This window comes from Eptatretus burgeri, chromosome 4, assembly GCF_056783735.1.
Source record: "Eptatretus burgeri isolate ZD-2024b chromosome 4, Ebu_testis_v1, whole genome shotgun sequence".
Classification (NCBI taxonomy): domain Eukaryota; kingdom Metazoa; phylum Chordata; class Myxini; order Myxiniformes; family Myxinidae; genus Eptatretus; species Eptatretus burgeri.
In genome coordinates this window covers 69,431,331-69,443,850 of record NC_140964.1, presented here as the reverse complement: position 1 = coordinate 69,443,850, position 12,520 = coordinate 69,431,331, and the positions used below count along the sequence as shown (strand labels likewise).

At 42.2% G+C, this 12,520-nt stretch overlaps 1 protein-coding gene across 1 annotated transcript in view; it reads left to right on the top strand.

The window, feature by feature from the left end:
• Positions 1-12,520, top strand: part of LOC147028296 (collagen alpha-3(VI) chain-like) — a 299,418-nt gene that overhangs the window by 156,062 nt on the left and 130,836 nt on the right. The window contains exons 19-22 of the mRNA XM_085876545.1: positions 71-473; positions 5,718-6,040; positions 7,130-7,394; positions 7,791-7,990. Of these exons, the coding sequence (XP_085732671.1) occupies positions 71-473; positions 5,718-6,040; positions 7,130-7,394; positions 7,791-7,990 (1,191 nt within the window). The remainder of the gene's footprint in view (positions 1-70; positions 474-5,717; positions 6,041-7,129; positions 7,395-7,790; positions 7,991-12,520) is intronic.

Below are 12,520 nucleotides of genomic sequence, written 5' to 3'. Positions count from 1 at the left end.
ATAGTACAATGTCTGTGCAGCACTTTCATTCAAGTTTGAAAAATTCATTTTCTGGCCATTATCTCTTCAGGATTCTGCAGTCAGTGCCATTAATAGGGTGGCCTTCAAGGGTGGGCTATCCAACCTTGCTGCAGGTCTGCGTCATGTACAAGACAAAGTGCTGGTGGATGACGGAGGAGGCCGTAGGGCTCAAGGAGCTCCACAGATCGTGGTAGTCCTGTCTGGAAGTTCACCTCGTGATATTGAAGCAGCCAAGAAAGCATCAGTTGCTTTGCAGGACAGAGAAGTGAGGGTTATGGCTGTTGGGGCTGGAAAAACAAACCTGAATGATCTGCATGCATTTGTGAGCCAACCGGTGGATAAGATGGCACACTATCATGGTCGCAACTACCAAGGCTTTGAGGATGTATCTTTACATATCTTGGACAGTTTCACTGAGACTGGTGAACCACGACTCCCTGGAACATCGAAAGGTCAGTATCCGAATGTACTTGTTGTATCTATAATAATGCGTGTGTGCTTGCGTGCAAACTCGCATCAGAGTGTCAGGGTGTCTCCTCCATAACTCCAACACAACATAACCTAGCAGCCTAAAACGTTGCAGGCATTCTAAGAAAACTCCAAGGAAGTTTATGACTGAAAATTGGGTGTTTGGATTAATTAAAACACCACTTTTGAAGAGAATTAACGGCCTTATTTAATTATATCCTTCATCAGGCGATCCTTGGCCGCCTCACTCTGTTGGGTTTAAGGCGTATCCTCGGTAACCTCCCTGGGGTCTGAAGCTGCCATGTTTTTTGGCCTGCTCAACCTAGCCTTGACATGGAACAGGCCGCAATGATTTCTTAACGAAAAAGTTTATTTTTTCACTTTCCTCACTCATATTATCATATGCCTGTTCATCATAGCAACGAATCGCTCGGAACATTGTAATGCTAAAGGCCCGGTCACACCTTGACGTTTTAGCCAGCGATGGCAACGTGTTAAAATTTATGTAAAACGCTGGCTTACGTTGAACTTTTGATGTTTTTTTTTAAAGATTCGGACGTATTCATAGCGACTTGGTCTTATGTATAACGCATTGGTAACGGACACAGAACGTTTCGTTGTGTTATAGATAACTTATACCAACGAATGCTGAACCTGTTGTCGGCCTACACAACCGATGCCCAACGATAGTCTAACTCAGGCATAGCGCGTTGCACGCATCGCCGACGATGTTGTGACGTAGCCTATTAAAAGGCTGACGCACAATGATTCAAATCATAACTGCCGTAGAAATGGAAGGGTCAAAATCGCGGTCACACCTTGGCGATCTTGCCAGCGTATGCCGACGTAACAAAAAGTGTGTCTAAAACGTTGGGGGTACGTCGAATACGGTATGGGTAAGTTTGGTATGCGCGAGTAGAATGCTAAATACACTATCATAAGTCGTAGTAAGTAGAGTACGTCAAGAAATTTTGAACATGTTCAAAATTTTACGACGTACTCGGCGTATGACACACATTCGCATGCGATGAGGATAAGTTTTACACACGATATGTGGACGCTTACACACGTCCACAAAGGCTACTTATAAGCTACTCATAAGTCGAAACGCGTCGCGGTAATGTCTTTTTTACGCGAAACTTATTTCTAACTTATGTTTGACGTGCTTTGAACCAATTCTTTACGTAGCCCTAACACACATCGACGTATGTAGACGTATTCCAATGACGTCTTCCGGTCGACAAAAAAATAAATGAACGTGTTTCTAGGTTACAACTGCCATATAAAGACGTGTTCCCAGCGGTTTTGGGAATTGGTATATAAAAATGGTGTTCATAAAAGGGGAACCCAACAGTGTTTTCGAGTCCTTTTTGAGTCAATGTCCATGTCAGCAGTAACAGTATCAGTATCAGTATTACTATTAGTATTAGTATTAGTAGTAGTTTGTTCATGTTGGCAGTAGTAGGTGAGTGTGAGGGGGAGGGTGTGGGTTATGATGGATCGTCCTTGCGTCCGCGTGTCCACGGGTAGGTTCATAGGCTGCCACTCAACGATTTAAATGGCTGCATCTCCACTATTGAAAGTAGACGCTTGCGCTCAACAATTGGATTTTTTTTACACTCAACGACTTTTAAACGGTACCACTCAGCTAGTTTCATTGTTTACAATGAACGATTTAAATTGCTGTCACTCGCCTTTGTTTTTTTTTTTTGTTTTTTTTTGACGCTGGGGTTTGGAAATTTGAAACGTTTCTTCTGAACGTGTTAAAACGCTCAAACTCGACTATTTTAAATAGACGCTGCCGATGGACAATTGGAATCATAGCCAAGCTAGACATCGAAGTGTGAACATCCTCGTCATGCCGAAGAAAAGTTTGAAGAATGCTGCAAATAAGTGTCCTGGCCGTGGCCGTGGACGCTGACGCAAGGACGATCCATTATACCGACGTCTTTCAGCCTATGAGTAACTTAAAAGTAACGTCTGTCGACGTGTGGCAACGATCGCGTAACGTGCCAACAACACGTTAATCATAGGTAGGAAATAAGTTTCGGGTACTCTAAACACTACCTCGGCGTGTCTCAACTTATGATTAACTTACAAGTAGCATGTGTTGACGTCTGTCAACGATCGCAGACCGTGCCTACAACTTGTGGCCAGCGTAGCGGAACGTGTGAGTCATACGCCGGCATACGTCGTGAAATTTCAAGCATGAAAAAATTTGAGGACAACCGAAAAGTACAACGTTTAAAGCCAACGTACAACGATGTATGGCAACGTACTACGACGTATGCCAGCGTGCTCTCAATGTTATCAAAACTTACCCATAACGTATTCAACGTGTGCCAGCGTTTTAGAAAAAAAATTCAAAAATCGGCATACGTTGGCTAAAACGTCAAGGTGTGACCGGGCCTTTTTAAACGCCCAGAGACATCAGCGTTCGTTGTTTTATTTCATTTCCTCACATGCAGTTACCAAGAGTATCTCTTAAACTAAGCAAAATTACAAAATTTAAGCTCCAGAATCGAACTTACAAGCAGTTCTGACTCCTAGAAAAGTGTTAATTTGTCCAATTCAGACATATTTGACATTTCGGGCATCTCCAGGAGGTGTATATTTAATATGACGCTCGGTGATTGCCAATTGCATGCCAAAGGAGCCGTTTCTTATCAGCCGTTTCATTGGAGTGTTTAAGCCAACGCTCTACAATATTCGCATTGTCACTGAATATAGATCGACTTGAACAAAGTTCAGGGCTACTCACCTGCATTGGCCGCGTGTTGTTCTGCAGTGCAGCCGGTGGCGGCTGCCTCATTGAAAATATGAAATTTTATTTTCTACAACGTTTCCCGTGTTTGTTCTTCCATTGTACGACCCATCACTTCGGCAGAGATAAACACAAATAAAAACTGGAAGGGCACTCCGTACAGCGCATACCTCTGCCACATAATGCCTGATCCACGAGACCATATTGGGCCCAATACATTTTTGAAATATCATGCGATACAGTACTGTATCGTTTTTGGCCCTATCTCTCAATGGTGAAGAATCACTTCAAAATTAAATAATTATCGCATCTAGATCTTCACCAAAATCGAATCAGTTTGTCCTTGTCGCAAACCGAACCTGTCCACCAAGCTTTGTCTTAATATATCCAGAACTTTATGAGATATCGTGCTGCATATCGGTTTCATACTATCTCTCAATGGTGAAGAATCACTTCAAAAACTATAACGGGCACTCAGTAGAGCGCATACCTTCGCAACGCTACATTTTGCCCCCCAGAAACCGTTGATTGTTAGGGTATTTAATCCCATACCACATCTGCCATCTGATATGTGTTATGATGGCTTAAAAACATTAAATTTCCTGCTGTTTGACACTGATTCACGTACATTGTACAATTTCTGTATGAACTCCCTGACCTTTTTGGGTGTCGGTGTCAAGTCAATCTGATGACAACTGGTCACATTATAAGAAATAAGTTCAGTGACACCCCCCACCCCCCAATGCTTTGAACTCACCAATAAAGTCACTGTCAAATATTACACATCACAGGATAGGGAATTGAATTCTAAACATTTTGAATCTACTTCCATGCAAATTGTATAAGAATTGATCGCGTTATGATAATAAAGGTCGTTGACCCCGCTGACCTTTGACTCAAACCGCTAACAAAGGTAATGACGTCATTGTGTCATATCGTATATCACAAGATTGGGCATTGAATTCACAACATTTTGGCATTGGTTGCATGCAAATTGGATAAAAATCGACCACACTATGGCAAAATGACGATTTTGACCTTTTCAAGACCTCGACCTTGACCTTTGTACTCTTAATTTTGTAATTGGTATTAGAGTGTGGGGAACAGAACAGTCAACATTTTGGTGTTGGTTTCATGCAAATCGGATAAGAATTGACCGTGTTATGACTAAAACCGGACATTTTGCAATGTCGTGCCACCCTCCTGACCTTTGACTCCCAACCGCAAATAAGGGTTATTACGTCATTGTGTCATGTCACATATCACAATATGGGGCATTGAATTCTGAACATTTTGGCATTAGTTGCATGCAAATTGGATACAAATTGACCGTGCTATGGTAAAAAGACAATTTTGATCTTTTCATGACCTTGACCTTTGACCCGATCGCTCCCAAAATCGAATCGAATGGTCCTCGGATAATAACCAATCATTCCACCAAATTTGCTGCGATTCAGTTCAATACTTTTGGAGTTATGCGAATAACAAACAAACAAACAAACAAACACACATATTCACAAATAAATAAATACACAGCGATCAAAACGTAACCTTCGCAACAAAGTTTGCGAAGGTAACAAATGAAATTGCTCGTAGAGCAAGGAATTGCCGGAATAACTTTGTCATATCTCCATGATCTCTGAAAAAACAAAAACCTGGACATCAATTTGGTTCTTATAAGTCGATAGTGCTACTGTTTATTGAGTTATAGCACTTAGTTTGGTCATGATCATAACTTGGAAGTCAATTGGACGTGAAATGGCGTTTTTATCGCAATTTGAAATTTTTGACCCGACTCCCCTGACATTCGACTCCCGACCGCTAAGAAGGGTGTTGGTGTCACACCCAAATGAGACATATGGTTGGATGCAGAATTGGAAGATGCACATTTTGGATTTGGTTTTAAGTCGATACGACCATTTTAGCGGAAGTTATTGCGAAAATAAGAATTTCAGTTTTTCGGTGACCTTGACCTTGACATTTGACCTAGATTCACCAAAAACGACAAGTGTCTAAGTTGTAACATGGCGGATGTCTGTCCCCAGTTTGGTCATGATCGCTGAAACGGTGTGGCTGCTACAGGGTAAACAAACACACAAACAAACAGACAGACAGACAGACAGACACACAGAATGACACACAACCGACCAACATAATTGCCGAAATCCGAAGGATTCTGGCAAATTAACAAACAAACAGACAAACAGACAGATAGGGGTGAAAACATCACCTCCTCCACCTTCGGTGGCAGAGGTAATAACACGTTTTGCTTTTGTAGGTTTCTTCAAATGTTTCATGCATTGCGTGGTAAATCCACTTGGCGCGTTCTTCAACTTTCAATTGTGATACTGTGGTTCTACACTGGAGGTGGGAAGGCAAAATAAATTATCTGATCACAATGGGGAAAACAATGAGATCGTTATTTTTCATAAAAAGCAAAACAAACGTCTTTTTATCTTTTCAGCTGTTGATGTGGTGTTTTTGTTGGATGGGTCACGTGACATTAAGCAGCAAGATTTTGACTTGATGAAGCAAATGGTGGAGACAATCGTTGGAGTTCTTGATGTTGGGCAGGAGAAAACCCAAGTGGGGCTGGTGCAGTACGGTGGACAGCCTCGCTCCGAGTTCTACCTTAACACATATCGATCGAATGCAGAAATTATTGATGCCCTCAAGAACATCAAGCTTAAGGGTGGCCAGTCAAACTTGCGTCAGGGTCTTGAACAGTTGCGGCGAGATCAATTCATCGAGAGAAGAGGTGGCCGAGCTAAAGACGGTGCAATACAGGTAACAAAACTATTGTCAACTCTTACCTCATTTCGATTTTAAAAACGTTTTTGGACCTTCAAAATATTTAAGGTGCCATTGTAAAATTGCAAAATATCTTGATGAACCACAATTTCAACAAAAAATTTTCACAAGACAGGAAATCTGACATTTTGGTCAGTATAAACATTGTATAATTTGAAAACCTCGATCTTCAGAAGTTTTTTTCGTAAACCTCAATAATATTTTGTAATGTGAATATCAAAACTGATAATTATGTTCTCGCTAAGGATAAGCAAATGATGGACTATTTGTCATGATCCCTTGTGTCATGGTGTCGGTTGCAGTTCATGAACAAGTAATCATTTGAATGAAGTGAGAGCTACAAGCTGGTTGGATATTCTACAAGAAATATTAACCATCACAATTTTTGGAATATCAATTTTGTCAAAGATGGCACCAGAGATGATTGCTCAAAAGGAGGAGTGGGGCAGAGATGTGAAATATTATTTGAATATTAAAGAAATAAAGAGAAGGAAGATTGTAAGCAGGAAAAGATGGACAGGAATACAATTGAATCAGGAAAATGAAAGTTTTTTTTCCCCCACCAATCTGTTTTTGTTTTTTGAAGAAATGATCATGTTGGTTCCCATGTCCCATTATTGTAAACCTGCAGTTTCTAATCATCCCTTTCACCATGTTCCTGAAGGTTTTACAAACTGCTTCAAATGACAGTTACCTTTACTTTCCTTTGAAAAGATCACAATATAAAAATGAACATTATTTAAGGTTTATTTTTTAATTCAAAGCTTGAGTTTAGTTTTAGTAATGTTACTTTTTTAATAATGGGGTAAAACCGCATTTATTTACATCAACTGTATACAGTTGCATCAGTTAATACAACAATAGATAACTTACATCATGTGTGTATTTCAAAGCTAACAAGTTCTGCTGGACTTGGTGTTTGAACTGTATTTCATCTTTTGAGAATTAATAAGAGAACTCCTGAACTTCAGGTTTCTCGTACATACAATACACACACACATTTGCTTCGTTTAAATCACTCCACCTCATTAATGTTTTCATTATTGTTTTGCTATTCATACACAGGTGGCAATCATATTGTCAGGAAGCACTTCAGTAGTAGATCCCACAACTGCAGCAAAATCATTACAAGAAGCTGGTGTCAACATATTTGCCATGGGAGCGGGGAAGACGGACAAGAACCAGCTGCTCAGGGTTGGAGATACACCAACAGATAACTTTGTGTATTACAATGAAGATTATTATGCCCTTGCCCATGAGTTGTCAAAAGTTGGCTCTTCTCTTGGAGATTTGATTGGAGTGAAGATTAAAATCCAGGTCCACACAGGAGGTGAGTGGCAATAAGGCACGCAAACACGTATGGAGTGGAATGCATGTTCCTATAGCATCCACTTCCAACAGCTGATGTTGATGATGAATAATCAAATTGCTTTGTTCAGGTGCTCAAGTGTTTCCTTTGTTACAATGACAGAGTAGAATGGCTTAAAAAAGGAAATGGTATATCCTCCCAAATAGAGTACAATTCATTGAAATAAATGGGTTAACACATCCGATGAAGGGTTAACGCCTGAAACGTCAACCATTCCTTGTTTCCTCCAGCTGTTCGCTGATCTCAATCAACATCCTATTCATTTCACTCATTAAAATAATGTATACATCGACAGAGGACATGATATTTCACTCACCCTGTTTTCCTCTGCACTGTCACTTATAATATCTCCTGCAGTGTCCACAACAGGTCCTGATGTAGTTTTCCTATTGGATGGCTCCAATGATGTGGGTTCAAGGAATTTTGAACTTATTCGAAGGTTGGCGGCTCATTTAACCAAGGGTTTGAATGTTGCTCCAGAGCAGACCCAGGTGGCTGTTGTGCAGTATGGAACCACTCCACACACAGAATTCAACCTGATTTCCCATAAAGATCAGGTAAACTACATATTTCATTTTGTTCCATGCAAACAACGTTTTTTTAATATCAATTGAGGTGCACAAAATCAAGGTTCATGAAAGTGTGAAATGAGAGTGGATATATAGACAGTGAGGTAATGAGGAAGAGGCAAACATGGGGCATTTAAATACGATTCATGTGAGTATAGTCGTGGAGAGGTGGGAGTTGACTTTTTCTGGATTGAAGAGATAAAGAGCAGGAATGGAAGATGGTGTAAAATGGCATGGGACTGCTACCTGGAAGACCTGGAGTAAAAAAATCAGATTTGAACTGACCTCGGGGATGATTGCACTTGGGAAAAAGGGGGACAATCGGTGAGCAAAAATACTGGAAGTTAGGTCATCATGGAGTGAACCTGTGCATTGTCCCAAGACTGCATGAGATATAACAAATGAGTGAAAGGTCACCAATCTGTCTGTGATTGGAGAACAACATGCTTTTTATCTACCTCTACCTCTCAGTGAGTTATCTATCTATACGAATAAATGTCAGTGTGTGTCAGTCTGTCTGTCCATCTCCTCCATAACTCCAAATCCATGAAACCTCGCAGGCCTAAACTTTGCATGCATATGAAGGGAACTCCACGGGAGTGCATGAGTGAAAATTGGTTGTTTGGGGTTAATTTAAACACCCCTTTTGAAGATAATTAACTGTCTTGTTTAATTATCCTTTGTTCAGGCTCATCCCTGGTCACCTCGCTGTCCCTTACTGTGGTCGTAATTCGTCATTTTTTGTCTTTCTCAACAATACCTTGGCGTGGAAGAGGCTGCAATGGTTTCTTCATGATAAAGTTTTTTGTTTTTTTTTCACTTTCCTCACTCATCTCATGGAATGCCTTATCATCATGCCGATGAATCCCTGGATACTTGACAATACTTATATAAACAACCTGAGATGCCAGCATTCATGGCTTTATTTCATTTCCACATATGCCATCACATCTTTCCCTCTCTGGAAAGGGAAGGGTGATCGCCAGAACAGCAACAACTACCGAAGGGTGACGCTGCTCTCAGTGTCGGGCAAGGTCTTTGCTCAGATAATTCTTCAAAGGGTTCACCACTTCTCGAGCACCAGTGGCCGGAGCAGTCGGGCTTTACACCAAAGAAGTCAAAGATTGACCACATTCTTGCTCTCCGGCTCCTCACCAGATGCAGACTAGAGTTTCGGCAGGGGCTGCTTAAAGGCTATATTGATCTCCGCAAAGCATTCGATTCAGTGAATCAGGTTGCCCTCTGGAGTTGATCAACCAAAGTTGATCAATCTGATTTTTGAACTATACTCTGGGACAGAGGGTGCTGTGAAGTGTGATGGTTCCATCTCCGACTTATTGCCAGTTGTTACTGGAGTTAATCAGGGCGTGTGTTGGCCCCCACACTCTTCAACACTTGCATGGACTGGATACTGGGGAAGATGTTTGAGAGATCAAGCTGCGGTGCATCGCTTGGGAATATCAAGATCTCTGACCTTGATTTCACAGATGATTCAGTCATCCTTGGGGAAACACTGGATGTCCTTTTAGGGGCCATTGAGGCACTGAATGAGGAATTGGAGCCACTGAGACTGTGGGTTTCTTTGGTCAAAACAAAGATCCAGGCTTTCCATGACATCTTGGATGCTGCTCTCCTGTCTGTACCTGTTTGTGGTGAGGATGTTGAGGTCACGGAGAGGTTCACTTACCTTGGCAGTGATATTCATGTCTCCGCACGTTTTGAGCCAAACAGAGGTCAACAGACGTCTGGGTCAGGCCTGGGGAGTCATGGATTCACTGAATCATGCATGGGGTGTGGCACTGTCGGAAACGATGCGGGAAGATGAAAGTTCGAGTCTTCGGATGCTTGGTACTTCCAGTCCTGCTCTACAGATGTTAGACTTGGACTCTCACAAAGGATCTGAGATGAAGACTTAACTCCTTCGGTACCAGGTCTCTTTGTAGAATCTTTGGCTCTTGCTGGTCAGGCAGGCTTTGTGTCCAATGAGCGGTTGCTGAAAGAGACTCAAATGAGATTTGTTACCTGAAAAGTCTGTGAGCATAAGCTTTGGCTGTATGGACATGTGGCTCGATTTTCTGATCCTGATTCTACTCACCAGATTCTCTCAGTGGGGGAGCCTCGTAGGTGGAGAAGTCCAACAGGATGACCATGTGCCTCATGGTTACAGCAGGTTGATCGACATCGCAAGGAGACAGGGATGGTCAGGGCATCTGCCTGGGGGATGACCAGATGGAGGCCCCTGTAAGACTGGCGGAAAGTGGATGCAGTGATATGCTTCTCCGGCGCATGCTCCCATACCTAACCTACCCTCACCATATCATCTATAATCACTTCATCTGAGCTGAATTTAATAATTTCAACGTCTATATTAACTTCAGCAGTATTTCTGACTGCTAAAAAAGTGTTCATTTGTCTAATTCAGACATCGCCTTGACATTCCAGGCATCTTAGGGTGCATTGTGTTTATATGACCAATCAGCAATCACTAATCGCTTGCCAAGCCAGCTGTTCCTTATCAACTGTTTCATTGGAGTGCTTGCTTGAGTGCTCAAGAAACTTGGCGAGGGCTCTAAAATATTCACACCATCACTGAATATATGAATCAACTTGAACAATGTTCAGGGCCCACTCACCTGTGTTTGGCCCCATGCTGTCATGCGGTGCATTGGTCAGTGGCTCAATTGCTGAAAATGTACAATTTTATTTACACGACGTTTCAACTTTTCTATGATATTCTTTCAATATACAACCCATCACTTCGACATCGATAGAAATATGTAAAAAATTAAACGTTTCGTTTTTTAAATTTTCTTCAACCGTTCCATTGGGGTGGTTGCTTGAGTGGTTCAGCCACTTGGCGAGCACTCTTCAAGCTTTGACGGAAATCCTGCAGAGTGGTTCTCCATGTTGACATCTCCAGAACGATGAAGGCAAATATTTTGGATGATTTCAATGAGTAAAAAATGTTTTCAGTTGTTACAATGCAATGAATTGCTACATCACAGCAGAATAGGTGAGAGGTACGCATGCTCGCTCTAAACTGTTTAGCCTAGCTTCGAATCCTGACCAAGCCATAAACTGTCATCTCGGTGTTTCACAGGCAGGGTGATACATTAATGTGTGTTCTGTCTCTCGGATGGACGTCAAAGTGGACGTCACATCTGCCGGAATCCCCCTTTCTTCTCCCCCTCTTCACTCTCCCACCTGTCCTCTATCACCCTTCTCCCTCTCTCACACCTCTCCCTCACCCCTCTCCCACTCTCCTCTACCCTCACGCTCTCTGACCCCTTGCGCCCTCTCTCTCTCTCTCTCTCTCTCTCTCTCTCTCTCTCTCTCTCTCTCTCTCTCTCTCTCTCTCTCTCTCTCTCTCTCTCTCCCTGCTCCCCCCTCCCCCTCTGCTAAGGGGAGTGTTAAGGACTGATGGTTTAGTTTTTAATTTAAAATGGTCTCCCCATAGTGCAGTATTTACAAATAAGAATCGAAGTGAGCTGACCGGAGGGTTTCAAAGGTTGCTGCATGTGCGAGCATGCATGCATGCAGGCAGGCCTTTTCCAGAAAAAAAGCATTGCTTTTAAATGCTCCCACCAAGTTTTCTCAAGAACCCGGCGGTTAAAAAGAAAATGTTGCTGTTTGGGTGCATTTCATCGCTCTTCCCTTCCCCTTCCATCATGCTGCCTTCCATTCCATGCCCCTCTAACCACCTTCCCTTGTGTTCACATCATTGCCTTCTCTTCCCTTCCCTCCACTCATGCTGACTTCCACTACCCTTGCATACCTGCCAACCTTTTTGAAGGAAAAGTGGTAGGCTGGCGTCGCACGCGTCCCTAGGGGGGTCCGGGGGCATGCTCCCCCATAAATTTTTCAAAAAAAATGAAGCAATGGTGCAATCTCCTGCATTTTGAGACCACAGTTAGCTGAAATATATCAACATATTTTTAGACTGAAAAGAGAAAACTTAACATGGTTGATCTACTCACCAATCTTTATTTTTCTGAGACATCATGATCACCAGTCACGTTTCCATGAATTACTCACTGTCCAAGCTCCACATTTATGTGCCCATACATGTACACAAGAGTTTACATAAACTCACTGATACATCGTTATGAATGAAATGACTGGCCACTCTGATTTCATAACATATTTACAGTTTACCTCACGTGAAGCCTTGATACACTTGAACTCTGTTGTCCAACTTGGCTTAAACTCGTTGACCCAGCATGGGGGTGGTTTTTTTCTTTTCTGGTGTTTGCATTGTTGCCGTGCACTGAAGCGATGAGTCCTCTCTGTTAACTGCAGTCTTTGATCATGAATGGAAAATGCCAATGGCACGTTGTCTGGAAATGAATGCCCGCTGTTTCCTGTCATCCCATTTCAATGGTCATGCTTAGTTTGGAAGCAATAACCAATCGCTGACGAGATAAGAAATCAAGGTCAGCACGAGTTTTGTAGAATGTAGAAGCAGCCGCGTGTAATACGTTCTTGGCAGTGAGAAACGAACGCAAAACTGAAAAAAAC